General features: G+C 42.6%; 1 protein-coding gene across 1 annotated transcript in view; it reads left to right on the top strand.

Moving 5' to 3' along the window:
• Positions 1-531: 531 nt before the first annotated feature.
• The window catches only part of GYG1 (glycogenin 1), a 75559-nt gene continuing 53427 nt past the window's right edge, over positions 532-22663 (top strand). Inside the window, exon 1 of the mRNA XM_019439149.2 lies at positions 532-653. Within this exon, the coding sequence (XP_019294694.1) occupies positions 602-653 (52 nt within the window). The 5' untranslated portion in view covers positions 532-601. The remainder of the gene's footprint in view (positions 654-22663) is intronic.

Raw genomic sequence — 22663 nt, 5'->3', positions numbered from 1 at the left:
CATTTTTAAAATAAGAATAAGGCCTATTTTTTAATTAAAACCCCAGACAGTCTCTCTGAATCAGATCGTTGCTATTTCTATCCCTGAAGCAGTGCAAATGAGAAACCAGTCAAATTTGGCCAGTACTCGTGACCAAACCAATAATCCCATATTCTGAAATTCAAAGTTGCCAGCAGCGACTTTACCAGCCCCGCCGCAGAACGGCCGCGGTAAGAGCCGACCTCCCAGGGCCGCGTGTCCCTGAACTTCCCCATGCCCTTTGGCAGGCTCACTGCGGCCAGTGGAAGCGGCGGGGTGGGAGCGCGCGGGGATGCAGGACACGTGGGGCCCGCTGAAGGTGCAGCCTGGAGAGACCCGCAGACAGCACTCCTGGGAGCAGCAACCGGAAACGTGGCATTCTGGAAACATGAGCTCTAATCACAAGAGATTCCAACGTGATCCCGAAGGGGCAGGGTCCTGTGACCAAAAAAAAAAAAAAAAAAAAAAAAAATCAGCGAATTAAGGCTCCGACTTCATCGGCCAGCCGGCAACACCAAAGAAGTCTCAAGGTCTCACAACAGAAGTGGCTGTGATAGGAATTAGTCCTCCAGAGAACTGATGTATGGTCGCCTTTTATGACAGAGATTACCGGGAAAGGACTTCAGAACACACAGGTGGGGACATTTTGTTATTCATGTTTACGTAACCAAGGATATCAATGTTTTATAGATATACTTCTATTTATAAACACCGCTAGCGGGTTTAATTGGATCAAGAGTGACACCTAGTGGAAAAACTTTGCTAAGCTCTATTTTCTATCTCCCCCCAAAACTCAAATTACTTTATAAAATTATTCCACAGTATAATCAAAGTGTCATAATGCCCATGTCTTTGAAAATTGCATCCAAAATCCTGTAACATCAGTCTCCGTAAGAATAACAGCAAAAGGGGACCGAAATAGTGGAACTAGTTTTAAAAGTATGTATGTATGAAGAAACTGATAAGGAAAGACAACAGTAAATAGAAATAAGAGAAATCTTTGTCCCGTTTCTTTGGCATGGTATGAAAATTTTCCATCATATAAAGAGAACAATTTGAATTTGACTAGGAGTCCGTGAGTAGGACTTTTTGAATTGGAAGTAGGTGAAAAACAGTGGCCACTACCTCTGGAAACCCTGCTGAGTGGCCTGGCCCCTGGCAATTGTCCCCTTTGCTTGGGAGGTCCAGGAATCCACGCTTGCCCCCAGTCTATCAGCTTCTGCAATTCACATGTCTCAGCTTACACTGGAGCAGGGCCATCGGGATGCTATCTTGGCCTTCTAACCCCAGATCCTTTCCTCATTTTTTTCTGACCCTAAAATCAGGGCATATGACATTAACACCCAGTTGGACCATAAAACAGAGCCATTGAACTAAGGACTGCCACAGGAGATTCAAGATAGTCACTTGCTGAAACTACCTAGATGGGTATTTGCTCTTAATGATTTCCTTAAAGAATTTATTCTGTTCCTTAAGTGTCCTCTAGGACAATATTTTGCGCCCCTCTCCCCAACAGCAACTATTTGCTGCTGTTCAAGTGGAGGACTTCACCAGCCTTTCAGTAAAGTCTCTGTGCCCTCTGGTGCTGCCAGCTTTCTCTTAGTCTTTCATCTCCCCCTTGTCCCCGCCCCCCTCCCCAATCTGGTGGGATTGCAGCTTTCCAGTGTCTGATGTCTCTTCTTCTGCACTCCTCTCTATCGCCTTCTCACAGGACTCTGGGCCCCAATGCAGGGTTTCCATCCCAGAGTGCTCCCTCCCAGCTGCCTCACAATGATTCCTCTGAAACTCACTGAGTAAACATCAATTTGCCGTGAAACAGCTCCCACTCGAGCATCTCCTTTCCACTAGAAACATGCACTTTATGACTCCCATGCCCGGTCTGCACCACGCTGTCGGTTTGCTCTGGCAGCCCTGTGGAGCCTAATGGTGTAATTCACTCCTGTTTGTTTAATTGGTTAAATCAGATTGAAATGTGTTTTTGGCAGGGGTATAGTGTGCTTGCTTGTGTGTATTTTAATTTTCACACACTCGCTCAATGCTGAGACCCAGAGGCGCAGTTTAAAAATTAAAAGTTTACAAAGCCATGATGATGACAGTCAACAACAATGAATAGGCTTCACAGCCAGCAAATACTTAAAATAAGTTTCATTATCTTAAAGAACTACTGCTCTTCCAGGCCCAAAGAGGTATTGCTCCCTTCTTTAAGGTTCCCAAACCAGGCTGCACCAGCACCACCAGGAAAGCTTCAGGAAAAGACACAGTCCTGGACCCCATCCCAGGTCTTAGGAACTAAAACCTGGAATGTCTTTTTCTGCAAGCTCTCAGCCAGCCCCACATATTTTCAGTCCAATGTTTGGAGGCACGGCTCTGAATCACTGCCCAAAGCTCACCTCTTTCAAAAAGGTGTGATAAAGCAATTTTTGCTTGTATTTCCCAGTCTAAAGACATGCATACCAACTTGATTTTTGCCATATCCATGTACCACCTGCACTGCAATTTACCTAATTTATCTAATTTATCTGTATCTGATTTACCTAATATATCGATTGACTCGCATTTTATATAAATGAATGTCATTTTTTAAAAGTTCTTTCACTACTATAAAATCATAACTTTGATGTATATTTTTTTCTAATTTTTCTAATATACAATATAATAAGTATACACCATTAAAAACTGTTTTGAAATGCTTTTCCCTGCAACGACATGCATAGTTTTTGTACCAATGGTACACATACCATACCTGAGAAAACACTGATGGAAAGAAATAATCTGTAGTCCCACTTTTCCTTTCAAAGATGGCCCTAGGGAAAATTATGAATAGGAGAATTTTGTATTGAGGGCTCCATTCTTCACCCACCCTCTGCTTCCTTTAACCAATAACCAACTAGATCACTGGAGGTATGGCCCAGGTATCAGTAATTCTAATATAAAACCAGGGATAAAACCCATCATGCCATTTCCCTTTCCAAAGAAAGTTTCTCCCCAGTTAGGAACTCCCATTACCACCTGCTGCCTCCATGGGACTACCTTGTATTCATTGATAAACAGAGGGTAAAAAAGCCACTTAAAATATTCTTACAAGTGCAAATCAGAGCCAAAAGGCTGATGTCTTTACTCCAGAATTCCAGGGAATACCAACCTCCAGGGCTGTCCTGTGTTCACACTGCAGTGATACACCTCTGCACCCACCATGGAAGGCCCTGGTTTCTTCCTTTCACCCTCCACCTCTTCTTATTCTCTGATTTTCCCTTCCATTAGTTAAAAATAAATGACATACTTTTTTCTTATTTTGAAAGCAAATATTCGATTTAACAAAAATTAGAAAGAAAAAGTAAGTAACCCACAGAAACCTTTTTAAAGGTCCATAATACAACTGTAGAGACACTTATTTTAACCCTTCAGGTTATATATTCAGAACCCTTTCTAGAATATGTGCCAGGGTATTAGTCACAGATTGATGTGTGCTGAACTCACTGCTAAAATAGAATGAGAGGTATTTTATTCTTTTTCATTCCTAAGCCAACTCTGCATCCTGAACCTGAGCTCCATAGCTCATACACTTCAGTTGCAGAACTAGAAATGGATGCTAGGGGGCGCAAGAAGGCTGAGGCCTCACGTACCCAGAAGGAGTACTGGGTGTTGAGTGTTGAGGCTGGTGTTGAGTAGAGGAGGTCTAAGCCAGGAGGACAGAAGGTTCACTAGGGAGGAGGCCAGTGGTAGTGGGTTCTGTGAATGGGGAAGACCCAGGGCCCACCCCACAGAGCCTTCTGTGAATGGGGAATTGAGCCCAAGATTTTTGGCCTTATCCTATAGCATAAGATCCTCGTACCCAGTTTGGCTGAGGAAATGAAGCTGCCATCTTAGAAAAAGGATAATGAGCTCCCACAAAGACCTGACCATTTGTAACCCCTCTGTTTGCTGTCCACTATATAAAAGTCAGCTGAGATGGAATTTCCAGCCAGTTCCGGTGAGTGGGAGGGGGCCAAAGTTACCTCATCTAGAACTCTTAAAGCCTATTGACCAAAGCCACTGAAAAGGGAGTTGAGAGGGGCTTCTCAGGGCATTGAGGTTTTATATGGATACTTTTAAGGAGACATTAGGGCAACAGGGATCAAATTTGGATTGGATTCTGTCAAAAAGAAAGGGAATTTGCTGAGGACTATCTTAATTTTCACCTTGAAAGGAAAAAAACTGAAGTGAGAGATATCAGTTTAAAAAGATGGGGCGCCTGGGTGGCTCAGTCAGTTAAGTGACCAACTCTTGATTTCAGTTCAGGTCACTATCTCAAGGTTCATGAGATTAAGCCCCACATCTGCTATCAGCACAGACCCTGCTTGGAATTCTCTCTGCCCCTCTCTCTCTCTGCCCCTTCCCCATTTGCTCACTCTCTCTCTCTCAAAATAAATAGAGTTAAAAAAATTTTTAAATAAAATATAAAAAGAAAGCAGCAGTCATCAGTGTTAGAGAAGATATTTAGTTATCTTTATGGTTATAGAGTGGCCTTGTCTTCATCTTGTTCCAAACATAGTCAGAATGTCACTGTATGAGCATTTTTATATTCTGTAAACGTTGTTAATTTCCACTTGACAACATCATGATCCAACAACTGCTAGAAGAGCCATTTTTCACTTTTCTGAACAAAGGAATGTATTTTCTCTTAGACCAAAGTAATATCCATTATATATGTACACATAGATATTTTTATAAATAAGGAGTATACTATACATACTGTGTGATAATCTAGTTTACCTAATAACATATCAGCAAGAGTTTTTCATAACAGTATTTATCTGCATAGTTTTAAATGGGATAAATGGGTTTCCATTGTGTGGATGAGCCATGCATATTTAACTAGTCCCATACTGATCGACATCACATGCCTGTGTGTGTGTGTAAGTGCATGTGTGTGCGTGCACTGGTTTTCTTGGGCTGCCATAACAAAGTACCGTAGACTGGTGGCTAAAGCAACAGAAATTAATTTTCTCAAGGTTCTAGAGACCAGAAGTCTGAGATCAAGGTTATCAGCCTCTCTCCTTGGTGTGTAGATGGCTGTCTTCCTCTGGTATCTCCTATGATCTTCTCTGTGTGTGTGTGTCTGTGTTCTAATCACCTTTTCTTATAAGGACACCAGTCATATTGGATTAGAGCCCAATTATATGACCTCATTTATATTTTTATTTCCTCTTCAAAGGCTCTATTTCCAAATACAGTCACATTCTGAAGTAATGAAGGTTAGGATTTTAGCATATGCATTGGGCTGGGTGGGTGGGGGACACAGTTCTACCCATAACAGTTTGTGTGTGTGTGTGTGTGTGTGTGTGTGTGTGTGTGTGTGTGTGTGTTTATGCTTTTGTAATCAATGTAGTTATGGATATCTCCATATCTAAGATTTTGTGTATATCCACAGTTAGTTCTTAGCATACATTTCTAGAAGTGAGATTGCCAAATCCAAATAGGACCACAGTTCTAAGGCTTTGGGCAATATTATCAAATCTCCCTAAAACAGTTGTTACAATGTACATTCTCACAAAGATGAGTAGGGGAGATTTTAGCCCTGTTTCCTTCAATGTGAGCAGTGTTGCAATTATCTGCTTTTATTGGTTTTACATTTGGTAGATTTATCCACCTCCATATGAGTTCAGATGGCCTCAACATGTTAGTGAGACCAAAACTATCCATTTAATTGCTTCACAAGTAAGAGTTTTCATCACTAGTTAATTAAACAAGTCAAAGGGAATGTCCTATGGGTAGTAAATCAGGACTGATTTCCGTACACAAAGGTCAGCATGTTAAAGTTAAGTTGTTGATGACAAAAATAGTTCCTTGATTTGTATCTCAAGCATTTATTATTTGGTACTCTATGACATTGCAGTAAATATTCGTTGACTATATTTTAAACACTATCTGATCCAATTAGAATCGTTTGGTTGCAAGTGACAGAAAAACTGAATTCTAAATGGTTTAAGCAAAAAGGGAGGTGGGGGTGGAATTTATTGACTCATGTAACTGAAAATCCTGGAAGACACTATAGCCACAGGTGAGGCTTCATCCTGAAATTAAAGTCTGTTACCAGGATCCACCTCTGTTTGGCTGCCTTGGGACTGGCTCGATGCCTAGGCTGTCTGTGGTGGCCTCTGACAGCCTCAGGCTTTGCCATAATAGTCACAAGATGACTGCAGGAAAATCAGAAGGAAGTCATCATTTGATACTGGGCAGGAAAACAAGGAATACCACCATTCTGATTCTCCTAGAATTCTAGAGCTAGTAGGAAATTTGGAAATCGTTAAGTCTAATGAAGGTGTTTGTTTTGTTTTGCTGGATCAAAGATCTTTTGTTTTCTTCACACAAGGTCTTATGATGAAGCAAAACACGTAAAACAGAATGAAAGTGAGGTGCTTAGGTTGAAACCAGGGTGGGGACCCTAAGCCTCAAATATTTCACCCCATCTCCTTTTCCTCATCCTACCTGAACCTCCCACAAGATGCCCTGGTCACTCTAGAGTAGGGAAAATGAGGCCCCGAGCGCATGCATGGCTTGCTCTAGGACAATAGCGCATGAGTGACAGAGCCAATGGAACTCGAGTGCCCTGACTCTGTCCCCTCTGTCTTACTGATTCCCTCACCTCTGTTTACTTCTCACTGCCATTTTGAATATTGTGTTTCGCTTCTATTTTTGATTTAGCACCTCTGCCGCCACCAAAAAAAAAGAAGAAAAAAAAAAACCAAGTCAACAGAATTGGAAGGCTCAGTTGTCCACCATGGGTGTAGAGGCACAGCCCTCGAGGCTCCACCCATAGTGGATCATTGAGACAGACTAAGGACCACCCAGATTCAAAGTTACACTGAGCTTCTGCATTCTCCAAGTCCACTTGAGGTTTTTATTTTAAATCACCAAGATGATGCCCCAAATCAGTGTTTCTCAGGGTATAACTTACAGATTTTGTGGCTACTTCTCTAAGATTCTCTTAGAAATTCCTGAGTTTAGAAGATAGTTTTGGACAGGGTGCAGGATGAGCAACAGAAGCATAGTGAACCAAAACAAGAGTCCTAGGGATAGCTGTCCTACGAGAAAGGAAGGTTTTCAGTTTGACTTTAAGGGAAAGAAAAGTTTTCTTTTAGTACACAGTTGAGAGTTAAAGCCATTATTGAGAAAGAAATTAAAAAGATGACCAAATTTATGCAGATGCAAAAGGAATCGTAAGTGATTAAAAATAACATAAATACTTTAAATAACTAAAATAAATAAAAATAAAATAATAAACAATACCATCTATGTCTGGTGAGAAGTATACCCCCAAAATATCACCAATACATTTCATTTGCATGTATAGCCAAGGGATAGATATGAGGAACCAATGTAATTCACTGTATACTCACTCTCTCTCCCAGTTTTAATTAAAGCTTTTCTTATGCAGAAGATTAGTGACATAGAAAAACTGCATTAATAAATTTTCCAAATAAAACAAAATAAAAGGTTAAGAGTCATTGGGAAACTGGGTAACTTTCAGAGCCCCATAGATACAAGATTGTGGGTTAAACCCAATGGATAAATGTCACAAGAGACCAGGAGGGGAGCAAGCCTCTCCTTTGCAAAGAACAAAATTTGGAGGGTCTCATTAAAGATAACTCTTCCTTTATATGGAGGAAAATAATTTCTATCAGAACAATGCTTTCTAGCAAAAAAACCCATACATAACCTTTTTCATTGTACACTGGTATTCTGCAATTAAAAGCAATATTTAATTTGCTGAAGCTAGATATGTAGAGTCTCTCCAAATATTCAAGGTATAAAAGGAAACATTTTCCCTTGAACACAGAAGAAAAAAATTAGGAGAAAACTGAGTGTGTGTGTGTGTGTGTGTGTGTGTGTGTGTGTGTGTGTATACACACACATCCCTTTCAGATCCAAACTCACTTTGTGACATTAGTAACACAGAAATATATTAAACCTATCATGATTTGTGGGTAGAATCCAGAGGTCTAGTGCACAGAGAAATGTGACTGTCAGGAGAAATAATTCGGGTCAGGGAGGCATACATTTTTTTCATCTTTGTGTTTGAGTCACCAAAGATATTAATTCACGTCCCCCTGTGACCACCCACCTCACAGTTCACACCTCAGTTTTTTGTCACTTGCTGTTATAATTTTATATTTACTCATCCATCTTTCCCACCACCAAACTCGGCAAAGATGAGGACTGTACCTTACTCATTTAGGATCTGGAAGGTCCTAGGAAAAGGCTTATGCCTCAAGCATTCAACAAACTGAACAGGCACTCAATAAATAACAGGCAGAAAAGCGATCAAATGAATTGTATCAACACCCCTTCCACACTTTGATTTTCTGCCATTTTTACGTGTGTGTGTGTGTGTGTGTGTGTGTGTGTGTGTGAATTAATAAAAGGTTATGTGTAAATTCCAAAGAAAGATTGGGTCAGAAGATTCAGAGACTATGGCCAAATAAGGATTAGGATGTGGAAGAAAGTTCTAGAAACAATGGGTAAAATTAATTTATCCCCAACAATGACTTTTGCCTTTTTCCTTTGTCAATTTAATAAAAAAAGATAATTAAGCCTAAAAATGCAGCATTGTCAGGGAAACAGCAGCTGAAGACAAATAGGGTATACCAGAAGAGGGCACTCTTATCACAGATATTTACAATTAACATTTTTTTGAACGTTTGCCCACAGCAGGGCCAAGGGAGAAAGCCCGGCATTCTTTCCAAAGGAGCTCATAATTCTCCCAGCCAAGCAAGGAAAAGGAAAAACACCAAGGGTAAAAAATCTAGAGAACAATGCCAAAGGTGATGACCATGCTCCCTGGCCATTGCAGTCTGGAAGCAGAGCTTTATATGGCTCTCAAAGGACTATTTACCTCCTCCTCACTAAAACTCAAAAAAAAAAAAAAAATGCCCAAGGGAAACTATACCAAGCCAACCACATTCTGGTCTGCATTGACCCCTCCCTCTGTATTGCCTTTCAACTCTTTTTATTTCCATTTATTAGAACAAGTCATTTCATTCTAGGGCCAGACCAAACCAGGTTTGGGGACATTTGCCAGAAATCTGTAGTATTAAGTGATAGTGTTCTACTTTTTAGGGGAAGAACAGTTACATTCTCCCTTATGCCCCATGGACAGTGCCTGGGCTTCTGAGCTGTGGAAACAGATGAACCCTAATCTCTGCCTTCACCCTTCTTTGGGACAGTTGCAGACTGTAGACCTTTTGATTATCCTCTTCCTCTGACAGCTGTTATTGCACATGATTGATCCAGAGATTGAGAGGTCGGTACCCCATCTCATCCTGTCCCCAAAGTCCTGTCTTCCCCAAGACTAGCTCTGTTTGGGGATTTCACGTTGTGTCCAAAACATATCCTTCTCCTAGAGTATGTATGACTCTACAATTGCAACTCAGTTGCCCACCCTGATCCAGCCCTCTTCATTCCTATGAGCTCCTAGGGGGTGTCTCCCTGCTCCAGTCCTGGTCCTCCATCAGTCCCACCCCCCTTCCGCCCCCACCCCCTCACCCCCGCCATTGCACTGGAGTTCCCTTCCTAGATAAAGATCTGATCCTTGACTACTTCAGCCTCACTGCCCATCATTCTTCCCGTTGTTTACTCCAGCCAGATTGGCCTCTATGTTGTTCCATGAACATAACTGTGCTGCTGCCTCAGGGCCTTTGTACTTGCTGTTCTCTCTGTCTGGAATTATATTCTCCAATACCCACATGATTCATTCTCTCACTTCATTCAGGCTGTGCCTAAATATCATGCCCTCCCTGACCATGGGCATCCAAAGCAGTACCTGCCATATTACCCTCTACCCTCTTACTCCTCTTGCACTGTTTTATTTTTCTTCATAGGATTCATCACTCCCTGACATTATGTTATGCAGCCGATTGTTTATTTCTGCCAGCTCCATGAGGGCAGAGACTTTGTCCCACCTTGCCCAGGGCTGTATTTGCAAGTACCTGGCACTTTGGATGCTCCCAACAAATATGTGCTCAATGAATTAATTAAACCATACCTTTCATCCACTCAATTCTATCCTCCACCCCCTCAGGTACTCCTCATTCATTCCAGAATTAAACCAAACCCTACGGTGTGGCATTCATTCATGGCTCATAATCTGACTTTCTTCTCCTTTCCTGGCCTCATCTTACCACACCTTCGCCCCCGCAATGGACCCTGAACGCTAGTCAAACCTAGTAATATACCCTCCACTCTCATGCCTGCAAGCCTTTGCTGCTGCCTTATGTTCCATCATCATCTGTTGAAATCCTGCTAATCTCTCGAAAACCTTCTGACACACTATCTCCCCACAGAGGAGACACCTCTATTCTCCCTCCCATCCCAGCCATTGGGATGACAGTTCCCATTGACAGTTCCATCCTTTGACATCAGTTTGTACATCTCTTACATTATGTCCTGTGTTACAAATTATTTCTCCATTTAACTTTCTCTACAAGTAGACAAAATACCTCAACCAGATATTCAGTATTTTAACTCCCAAGCACATAGAGCAGGGGTCTCAAACTCAAATGCCCACAGAAGCTAGGCAGAAAGTGAAGTACATGGGTGTATTTGTCTGCTTGGGCCCCATAACAAAACACCACAGAGCAGGGGCGCAAACAACAGAAGCTTACTTTCTCACAGCTCTGGAGGTTGAAAGTCCAAGATCTAAGGTGCCATCAGAATTAGTTTCTGGTGAGAGCTCTCTTCCTGGCTAATAGATGGCTGCCTTCTCTCTGTCTGAGGGCCTTTCCTTCTCCTCTGTATACACATGGTAAGAGAGAGAGAGAGCGCTGTCTGGTGTCTCTTCCTCTTGTTATAAGGACACTGGCCCTAATTGCCTTCTTTTTTTTTTTTTTTTTTAAGTTTGTTGTTTGAGAGAAACAGAGACAGTGCAAGTAGGGAAGGGGCAGAGAGAGAATCCCAAGCACACTCTGCATCACCAACACAGAGCCCGATGCAGGGCTTGAACTCACAAACTGAGCCAAAACCAAGAGCTAGACCCTTAACCAACTGAGCCATCCAGGCACCCCGTCCCCCTGCCTCCAATTGCCTTCTTGAAGGCCCTATCTCCACATATGGTCACACTGGGATTCAGGCTTCAAAGCATGAATTTTGGGGGACACGGTTCAGTCCATAACAAAGGGCCAGATGGGATTTAGGAAAACTGAAGGCAGTTCCCCACTCGTATGGGGGAGCTACTACTCAGCTCTAGCACACGATCCCAGGCCTGACACACAAGCCTCATATTCCCCAACCTTCAGGATTTGAAAGAAACTGAAAATTGTAGGTGAAATTGTAGGTGTAATCTCTTAAATTTAAAATACCGGTAACCAATTAAAACACAGACTTAACTTATGACAGCAAAACATATACCGTCCGCAGGCAGGGTTCTGCCTGGGGACCAAGAATTGGCAGTGTCCTGGATCCCAGGCCTATAGTGCCGGGCCTATAGCAAAGCCTTGTTAAATGTTTGGTAAGCAAATGGTTCACTGATGTACTTGTGTGCCATTGTTTGGAAAGCTCTGAAATGAAAATGATTTGGTGGCGAAGTCTGACTTCTAACTTCTGGAAAGACTGCCTACTCCTCCCCCGTTTTCTGTTGTGTTTGTCCACTAACAAGTTCTGCTGTCACTGCCCGCCTCTCCATTCCCGTCTTCCCTGCTCAGCCACACAAACCAGGGCAGACCCTTCCTCGGGGCTGCAATTAATAGGGGAGAGGGAGAAACTGGAGTCAGTTCACAGAAAACCGCAGAAGAGATTAGAGGTCTGAGGAATAAAGATCAGGAGAGGTTAAAGGAGCCAAGGTAATTCCGTTCAGAGGCGAGAGGGTTACAGGGTTAGCCAGCAATGGTTTTCAAGTATATAAAAGGCTTGTGCCCAGGACAGTAATGAGCTGTTCTCCCTACTGAGAACAGAACAAACAGAAAACAGACTCCAAATGCAGCATGGGGATTTGGATGTTTTTCCCCCTAATATAGGCATTTGTAAGGACTTCTGTGTTTGAATGGACCTTTACAGTGGAAAAGTTCTTTTTTTCATTCATTATCTCCCTTCTGGTTGTAACATTCTGTGATCCCAAGAAAGTCCTGTTAGAAAAGATTGTTCACAGTGAAAGAACGAGCTGTAAGGTGAAAGACTTTCATCTCTTCTAAGAAGATGGTGATGTGATGTTGCTCAACGAAGAATATAATATTTCTGTATTTACCTATGAGATTCGCTTCATACAAAAAGCCACAGAAATCCAAATGACTCTGGTAATATGTTCAAGGCCACAGATGGCTATAAACACCCACATCTTCCCCATCATGTGCTTTGCAGCTACATACTGAGAAAGCTAGGTTTTCTCCAGTAAACGAGGAGGGGTATTGAAGATATATAAACAAATAGATACACATGAGCAAACAAACAACCTGTTCCTTAAGAAGTGCAGAGTCATGGTCCTCCAGGACAGAGATGAGCTGCCCTCGCAGGACAGCTGGACATTTCCTAGGAGCCTCTGTGTTGACTTAACATTTTCTTAACTTGGGAAGTGAAAGGGACAGCAGGGGAAAGCGTTTGTCTTTGGCAACTCTGGCAAACCTGAGCTACAGGCTCCAAGGAATCCCCCGGCAGAACAACACTGGTAAAGTCTTGGATGTTTCCTGTGTGCGTCCTTTCCCCTCTGTGGCCCAAAGCCCCCCAGCCCCCGTCCCTGGACACATCCACCCATAGTGAGTTCTTTTTGCCAGGTGCACCCACGGAGAGGGCTAATCAGACCTGGAAGCCAGCCTGTTATCTTTCCTCACACACTCTCTGACCAGGAATTCCAACCAAAGTGATGTGTCCTTGCTCCTTTCAAAGACGGCCCGTTGTCACATAGCTCGTGGGACTGAATCTGGAGGATTTCCAGGGTTTCAGATAAACACATGCCCTCACACACCCCATGCAGGTAAAACCTGCCTGGTTAGTCTGTGACATTTGCTCAGTCCCGAATTCGTCTTTCCTCCTCTTTCTGCCACCTTCCCAAGACTTACTTCTTTACCCCGGTATGGCCTAATTACATTTTTCTTCTTGGTGGACTTTTAAGGGCACTCAGTACCATATTTTCATATGATTATATTAATCAATGAGAACAAGAATGACTGTCAACATTAAATCAAAGAGAAGTGTTTTGGGATGCTGTGTTTCGTGTGGTAGGACTCTATCTGAAGGGTATGATAAGGAGAGGGGATTCTGTTTAATTATAGGTCATAAATTGTTGCTGGACATCTGGACTCAAGGAGACTACACCAGGAATTTGGAAGGCTAACAAACATGACACAGGTACTTAAGACCATGAATTTAGAAAAAGCTGAAGGGGCATCTTATCTTATTGCTGGTTGTTTCCTCCGATGCTGTTATGCTCAGTGCTATTGTGCTCTGCACTGACTTAAACAGCCTAAAAATGGAGGGATCAGGTCATTGAGTCTACTTTTTTTTTTAGTGTTTTATTTGTTTATTTTTGAGAGAGAGCATGCATGCGTGGAAGTGGGGGAGGGTCAAAGAGATAGGGAGGCACAGAGTCTGAAGCAGGCTCCAGGCTCCGAGCTGGCAGCACAGAGCCCGACCCAGGGCTTGAACCCACGAACCATGAGCTCATGACCTGAGCCAAAGTTGGACGCTTAACCGACTGAGCCACCCAGGTGCCCCTTCATCTACTTTTAATGAGGAGAGATTAAATTACTCATTTGAAATTCTGTCGCATGAATTTGGAGCCAGACAAACCTGGATTCTAATCCCAGATCTGCCATTTGCTGGGAGAACCTGGCCAAGAAATGTCCATCTCTAAAATAAGGACCATACCAACCTCCAAGGTGATTGTAAAAATTAATTTAAATAAAGATACATCATACACATAGCAGTTGTTAGCACGTTATCTTTTGAGAGGTGGAACGCACCTCTCTAGATTCCAAACTTACCTTGAAAGTGCACACCAACAGCCTGGAATATTGTGGCAAAGGCAGTCCTGGTGTGGGCTCAGAGATTGTACTTCCAGTGTCTTTCACTGAGGTACAGAGTGTGTTCAGTGTATCCTGGGCAACCTCCCTCTGTCACCCTTCCTCCATCTTCCAGCAAACTCATCCATATCTGCCCTGCCCCAAGGCTACTCCTCTTCTTACCCTCTCCTTTACGTAAATGTATTTCTTTATTTTCATTTAATTTTATTTATTTTCAGAGAGAAAGAGAGAATGAGCAGGGTAGGGGCAGAGAGGGGAAGAGACAGAATCCCAAGCAGGCTCTGCACTGTCAGCAGGGCTCGAAGTCACACACTGTGAGATCATGACCCGAGCCAAGATCAAGAGTCAGACACTTAACTGACTAAACCACCCAGGCACCCCTATCCTCTCCTCTTTTCTTTTTCTTTTTTAATGTTTGTTTTTATTTTTGTGAGAGGCAGACAGAGCACGAGTGGGGGAGGGGCAGAGAGAGAGGGAGACACAGAATCGGAAAGCAGGCTCCAGGCTCTGAGCTGTCAGCACAGATCCCTACGTGGGGCTCGAACTCGCATCTCAAACTGCAAGATCATGACCTGAGTCGAAGTCGGACGCTTAACCAACTGAGCCACTCAGGTGCCCCTTTCTCTCCTCTTTAATCAAAACTCTTTTTCCTTCAGGACTGTGATGTTTTGTACATGCTCAGGCAAAGGTATCATCAGTTCCCTCATCAGCCAACTAAAGAGTAAATGAAAATCTCCTAACTGCACTAGACACTCAAGAGGTCTAGGTAAATGTGAGTTCTCATCCCTCATCTATGAAATGAGAGATCTGAACAAGGTTACCTCTAAATTCCTATAATTCCACAGAAATTCATAGCCAAGTGTGAAGCCAGGGTATATTTGTGTGCTGGCAGAAATGTTTTAACCACCCACACTCCCTCTAATTGGGACTAATCTCCAGTTGGTAGGTTAAGTGATATTTCAAGAAACTGAGAGAAACTGGATTACCCCCAGCCCCCACACGAAGACCACAACAGTATTAAGCTCCTCACCACCCCACTTCTGAAAGGTGATTGGCCCTTGCCTTGAACACAAATATGATTAGAGAATTAAAATTAGGGTTACCACCTGTTAAGAATATTTGTGGACAGTCCAAGGAAACATAGTTAAACTTCATCCTAGAGGGACCCTTTGATCAGAAGCTGTGTCCTCAGGTTATCAGAAACATGACAGGCTTTTTGAGCAGACTCTAAGAATGGCCCAGGCACCCCAGGCTTCTGTAGCATCTCCTGGATTCAGGCTAGGGTGAACTGACCTCAATACTGCACTTGACATTAAGTCAAGTTTGGAATTCTGTGGCTGGTTTGTCAGGCAGAGGACCATCCACAGGACTGATGGCTCCATAAGAGCCTGGTAATGAAATTATGTGCCTAGGATACACAGCTGGCAATTATACTCTCTGTGGATCACTTCAGGCAGCAATAAAGATAAAGTGCTTTATAATGTATTCATTCATTTCAATATAGTCAGTAGTAATGTTAGAAAGTGGTTCATATCAAGAAAAGGCTGTGAACTGCATTTGAAAAGGAAAAATGTGTTTTCTTAAAGGGATTATTTTGGAGAACCAAATGCATGTACGTGAGATGCTTCATTAAATCGTAAGTCAGTTTGGCAGGTGATCCTAATATGCTCCTGGCAAAAGTGGGAATTGGAGCCATCGAAAGAGTGGAAACAAATGAGCTACAGGTGTGCCTTGTTTTTGTTCTGGGTCTCGCTTGGATTATTATGGGCTATATCAAATACATTTCAAAAAGTTTGTAGTAGATCATCCCAATAAGCAGATTTCAAATTTCTGGGAAGCATCAGATATTTATTTGATGGACGCACATGATATAAAATGTGGTTTCTAGGATGTTCTCTTGGAGACTCAGCAGCTTCTGGGTAAATACCCTATTCTGAAGCTGTTCTCTCCCCATCTCTCCCGGGAAAGAGATAGGCCACACGGGGAAAACTGGACTCTTAAAGGAAGGTGAAAAACACTGAGATAACCACCCAGAGAAGGGGACTGTCTTAGGAGAGGTTCTTCTGATACTTATAAAGAAGGTAAACCTAGAGAGCACCAAACGGGGTCCCTAGCCTTGTAATCCTGCCACCCACCATCTAAACTATTGTTTCTTCTAAGCTAATCCGTGTTTTTTTCTTTTTTTTTAAGTTGGGTTTTGGGGGGAGGTTGTTTGTTTGTTTGTTTGTTTAGAGAGAGAGAGAGTGTGTGTGGGGGGGGGGGGAGAGAGAGAGAGAGAGAGAGAGAGAGAGAATCTTAAGCAGGCTCTATGCTCAGTGGGGAGCCTGACAAGGGACTCAATCCCATGACTCTGGGATCATGACCTGAACCGAAATCAAGAGTCAGATGCTCAACTGACTGAGCCATCCAGCCCCTAAGCTGATCTATGTTTAAAGGTAACTCATCATCTTCCTTTTCTTCTTCTGCCCAAATTAGCCTCCTTTTTTAACTTTCCTATTTCATTTACTTAATTCACCTATCTGTTGAGAACCTATGTGCCAGGTACAGTGTTAAGGGCAGAGTTAAAACTGAGGCACAGTCTTGGGTTGCCTGAGAGGCTCAGTCAGTTAAGCGTCTGACTTTGGCCCAGGTCATGATTTCACAGTTCGTTGGGTTCAAGCCCCAGGTTGGGCTCTGTGCTGATAGCTCAGAGCCTGGAGCCTGCTTCAGATTCTGTGTCTCCCTCACTCTGCCCCTCCCCGATCACGCTGTCTTTCTCTGTCTCTCAAAAATAAATAACTGTTAAAAAAAAAAAATGAGGCATAGTCTTTGTCCATTTGCCCTCACATCCTAGTAACAAACAAAACAGAAAATAACCAAACAAATGACTAAATACATAATATATTGTTAGATGAGGAAACATACTAAGAAAAATCAAGCAGCGTAAGGGGAAAGAGAGGAATGGAGTAGTCAGGGAGGGCCTCTCTAATGAGGGTACCTTTTAGCAATGTCTGTGAACCTGCAAGAACTTTAGGGGAGAGTAATATTTTCATGTTTAGTGTATTGGTTGAAATTTTCAGTTTTCAAATTAGGAAGGTAAAATAAATGCGGGGAGAGGCAAGATAGGGACTGAGAGTGAGGAAGCAAGTCAGGTGGATAGCTGGGGGAAGAAAGTTCAGGATGGAGAAACTGGCAAGTAGAAAGGCCTTGAGGTGGGATTTTGCAGGCCTTGTTCAAGGAGCAGCAAGGATATCTGTGTGGCTGGACAAAGTGAGCAAGTGGGATGAGGGGTAGGGCACGGCTCTCGGTTCTTATTCCCCTCCAGCATGGAAACTACAGATGCCTTTTACTCCTCCAACCCTTTCCTTGCTTCATCCCGCTATATTTGGTTATCTTTTCTAAAGGATGATTCTCTAAAATCACCCTCTCCCCACTCTCCCACTGGAATGCAGGCTCCATTCGCTTTATGCCTGGATTACTGAAGAGCATCCTAACTGGCCTTCCAAACCCGTGCAGCAGCATCTATTGCTCTAATCACTTTAAGCTTCCAGATTAATCTTCCTAGAGCATTGCTTTCATCAAATCTTTTCCTCCCTTGCATAAAAATGGCTTAGCATTACCTATGGGACAAAGCTCCTTAGCGTGCCTTTCCTCCATTCCTGCCTCAATCTGGCCTCCACTCCATCGCTCTGTGTCTCTGTTCCCACCTGCCCAACTCCAGCAACCTCCCCCCCCATCATGCTGTATACTGGGTGTCCTCACTCTCAAGCCTTGAAGCCCAGCCGAAGACCCACTGTAGCCCCTCCCAAAAAGATTGTCTCCTCTCTTGAACAGCTGGCACACTAAGTTGCAAACATATCTCCAATTTACTGCCTAATGTACAACACTATATAAGGCTCAGAGCTTCCTTCCTTAGTCCTAGCTCACCGGTTATACTAAATTCGTTGAGGCCGGGAACCAGGTCTCTACATCCTATACATCATTTGAGTGTCATGTATTTACAAGCCATTCTTTATATTATATGTGGTCAATAAATACTAACACAGAAAAAGTTCTAGGTTGTTAGGCATTGAATTGGGGGAAAAAACAAAATAAAATGATCGTATTATGTCAGTGAAGCCGTCCTTTTTCTGCAGACAAAAGGGGCTATTCGATGCAAGGTCATTTTCCCTGTCATTCGGAGGAAGTTAGCCCAGCAGCATGGTCTCCGACATCTTATTTTGTTCACCCCTATATTCAGTAACTAGCTACCTAAGTAATCAGATATCTTACATATTTATTTTAAGCACTGAGTATACGTAACTACAAACTTTCTAGGGAAATGCTATCAACGTGACTGAATAAAATGTAGAAACTGTGCACAGCGATGTGGACTTCTAGTAGGGAATGCTAACAGATCTGAAGAGCTTTATAAAAGTGAAAAGATACATTTCTTCAGTCTTCAGTACCAATATCAACAGGTGGGCAACAGCAATATTTTTTTCCTACACAGAAAGCTCACATGGGTGCCAGTAAAAACATAGGCGAAGTTCATAAATCTTGCATTGTTACGGAGAAAATATAAAATCTCATTCGTGAGTCAAAACGTTTCTAACAAGAAACCAAAGTAAAAATTCCTTCCACCTTTAAATGCCTGATGGCCTTGCACACAGTTGCCCGGCAGAACTGAACTGTCTGGACAATATTTTATGTGTGTTCTTTGAAATTAGCACCTGCTAGAGTCTTTGAAGTCCTATCTTTCAAAATCATAATAATCATAATTAGGTTTAAAATAAAGGATGCAAGAATTCTGTATTCAATTCACATTTCATCTGGTTTCGGCAAGATGAAGCACTTGAAGGAACAGGTGGGTGTGTAGGTGGCTGGGCGGGGCTGGGTGGCAAATCATTAACTTTGCCCTTTCTCTTACCTTGATTCCTGGAGAGCCAGGCTGCTCTGGTTACACCCCCTCCCCCCCCCCCCCCCCCATGAAGGCTCAGGACAAGACTTGCTCATGATGACAGTAGGCAAAGGCCTTTCCTGACACGAGATGCAGAGGCCCGTGTACACTCCGGGTCTTTCCACTAGCTGAAGCCTCGAATTCCTTCGTTATTGGATAATTTGTACAGCTTTCTTCCTTCTCCGTGAGCCCACAGGAATTCTAAGGAAAGATAATACTTCAAGCTGTCTTGTATATCTTAGGGCAAAGGTTGAAATTCTAGGTTTACAGGGCCAGGCAGAGCTAGGAGGGGACGGAAGCGAACAGCTCCAGTGAGCCCCGGCAACATGGCCCACCTTCCTCCTGCCAAGTCTGCTGATGTTCCCGAAGAAGCCCAAAAGCCACTTTTCTATGTGAAATCCACCCCCTCCCTTTTTCTAATGTTGACAACTAACTATGGCTTGTTAAAACACCGTATAGACCAGGGGCAGGCGGGTGGCTCCGTCATTTAAGCGTCGGACTCTTAAACTCAGCTCAGGTCACTATCTCACAGTTCATGGGTTTGCTCCCTGTGTTGGGCTCCGTGCTGACATCATGGAGTCTGCTTGGGATTCTCTCTCTCCTCTCCCTCTCTCTCTGCCCCTCCCTGCTCGTGTGCTCTCTCTCTCTCTCTCAACATAAATAAACATTAAAAAAAAAAACAACAACTGTACAAACCAGACCAAATCCAGCTGCAGGCCAGCAGTGAAACTTGTTCGCAAGCCCGTCTCAGTACAGCCTGTGGGCGAAGGGTGGGTAAGAGCCAGTATCCACCTGGTGGACAAAGGCAAGAGGGAGGGGCAGTGCTTCAGAGAGAATGCAAAGGTCTGGTGAGTTGAGCAGCTTTGCCAAAAATGTGCTCTGCAGCAGTTTGCATGGGAGCCCGTCACCGGGAGGGAAGGGATCACACAAGGAGCCTCTGGTGGCAGCCTTTGCCACAGCCCCTTCGCCCTGAAGGCCCCTTCACCCACAGCCTCTCTGCCTCTACTCCACCCTTCGTTCAGGCCCACCTTATGCCATTCCTGGGCACATTTAAAAATATATAAGTTATGGTGTTGCCAATATAAAGTCAAATATGAACCAGGTTAGAGTATATTCATTTCTTTTTCTTCTGATTTTAAAAGAAACTTACATTTTTTTCTCGGGCCTTACGCCCGGGCTTACAGCGCCTAAAAGATAAAGTTGGTCCTGCCTCCAGTGCAGCAGTGCTTGGCTTAAATGCCAAGTGAAAACTCTTGGTTATTAGCTACTGGTGCATGTCACTGTAAAAATGACAAATCAGTAGTCACGTGAGGAGGCAGCTATGTTACTGTGGACATAAGCATAGGCCATAAAAATGGAGTGCGTGGGTTCAAATCCCAGCCTTGCCATTTGTAATTTAAGTGACATCAGGCAAGTCATTTGCCCTCTCTGTGCCTTGATCTCCTTATCCATGAAGCAAGAATAACAGTACCTCTCTGGGGATCACCGTGAGGATTAAATGGGTTAGTATATGTAAAAAGCTTAGAAAGTCACCTGGCAAAAGGAAGAAACAAACTTTAGGTATTATTTTGTTCTGTTGTGTTCCCACAACTGACCGGCTTTATGGTTCTGAATGTTGATGAAATTACTGCATTAACATGTAAAAACTCTTGAAGAACCAAGCATTCTCTGGTCACGAAGGCAATAGCTTTATCTAGATTCCCTAAAGGTAACAACTCTATAAAATTCGAGAGGTAGATGAATATCTATGCAGGCTTGGCTTGGCTAATTTTTCATTTTATTTTGTGTTCTTTCTTTCCTGATTTCCCCCATTTGTCTCTAAAAGAAGTTCAAAGTGGAGACTTGAACTTAGAAACTTATCCATGGATTGTGTTTTATATCCTGAAGAGATACGGTCTTTCAATAAATATGCCTTGCATTTATCAAGTGCCTAGCAGCCTTCAAAGCACTCAAACATTATACAATGTTATGCACTTGAATTAGCTAAAAACAAGAGGGAATTTTAGAAAATTTCATGACACTGGGAGGACCCAGCGTGCCGATCTCCCTCGTTGTCCTGGGGTAATCGTCAGCGGTGATTTCTGTTTTTATCCAGAGAGGCATAGAGTGAGCAGGAGTCTCTCAAGTTATCAGCCCATCCCTCATTTGCTAAACACACAGTTGCTTCCTCAAGGTCATGTTGGTGAGTCTCAAGCTCTCCATGTCTAGTCTTGCCATCTCTGTCATCATTTTGCATATGTTGCTTATCCTGAGTTCTTTTCTATGAATCCATCCATACCTGTAATGCTAGAATTGTTGCAGCTAAAGGCAGTTACAGACTTTTGTGCAGATTTTACATTTCTTTTGGTGGAAGCAAAAAGTGGTGCTCAAAACTGCATGTTAAATGAATGAACAAAAGTCCTTTAAGCTGTCATTTCATGTTATCTTGTGATCATGGACTTCCTCAGCATTTTATAAAGCAGGAGGAGGAAATAGAGACCCTCGTGCATTATCAGGTTCTCAGTCTGCATGTACTCCATATGGTTCATAGCCACATGTGCCATGAGGCATTTCTATTTCCAAATATTTATAGATATATTAAAATGAGTGTTGTTTGATTGCAAAAGAGCTGGCAACAATGTATCCACAGCCACATAATTTGGTGATTCCTGAAGATAAGAATAAGGGAGGTCAAGTGGAATTATGAGCTATGCTGAGCCTGCATGCCTTGCTCTCTCTATATAATCTACTTTTAACTGCTCAAAACTACTATATATATATATGTATATATATATATATATATATATATATATATATATATATATATATATTCTCATCTCATCTGAAAGAATGACTCAACTTTATTTTTTAAAGTTTATTTAATATTTGAGAGAGAGAAAGAGCACAAGCAGGTGAGTGGCAGGAAGAGTGGGAGAAACAGAATCCCAAGCAGGCTCCACACCATCAGCACAGAGCCTGATGTGGGGCTCGAACTCACGAACTGGGAAATCATGACCGGAGCTGAGATCAAGAGTTAGATGCTTAACCGACTGAGCCACCCAGGTGCCCTAGGAATGGCACAGCTTTAAATCTCTTACACAAGCTAAGAAAAAAAAATGCAGCTTTCAAGACACAGCTTTATTGTAGTCTAATAGTTCCCTTTCTAAAAAAAAAAAAAAAAAAAATCAACAAAAATCTCTTGCACATTTGCAGAATACTTTAAAATCAGCAATTCCTCCCAGTAGTATTGTTAACTCACTTTGTAGTGAAGGTGCTAAAGAAAGTTTGAGACACATTATGGACTTTTTATAACTCACATTCTATTCAGTTGTTGGGTCCAGTGAGCCATGCTGTGTTCCTAATGTTCAAACAGATGTCCGAATCTTTCTTTGGGCCAAAATAAACCAATTGGTTTCATCAGAAATAGCTGCTTTGTTAAAAACCAGAGTCATTTATAAACAGAATGGTTGTTTCCTTATAGCAAAAGAACAAAACCCGTTACTAACCTATGCTCACATATGATGTTCAGCTCTGTGGGCCAAATGCAATTCCCGAACATAAGCCACGTCAGCATTAAGTGCTGGATACAGGCTAATATATGGGCTCTTTTTAACTGGACTATTAAGTCCATTAACATTTAATGAAACAATTTTACCTTTACCCACAAAAACACTCACAATGCCTTTCCATCAACTCCCTAAAGGCAAAACAACATAAATTTAAAAGAAAAATAACTATGAAGCTTTGCTCAGTGCAGATG

This window comes from Panthera pardus, unplaced genomic scaffold (genome assembly GCF_024362965.1).
Source record: "Panthera pardus isolate Hobbes unplaced genomic scaffold, ASM2436296v1 HiC_scaffold_16, whole genome shotgun sequence".
Taxonomy (NCBI): Eukaryota; Metazoa; Chordata; class Mammalia; order Carnivora; family Felidae; genus Panthera; species Panthera pardus.
The sequence above is the reverse complement of the archived record's forward strand: the minus strand, read 5'-3'. Positions and strand labels throughout refer to the sequence as shown.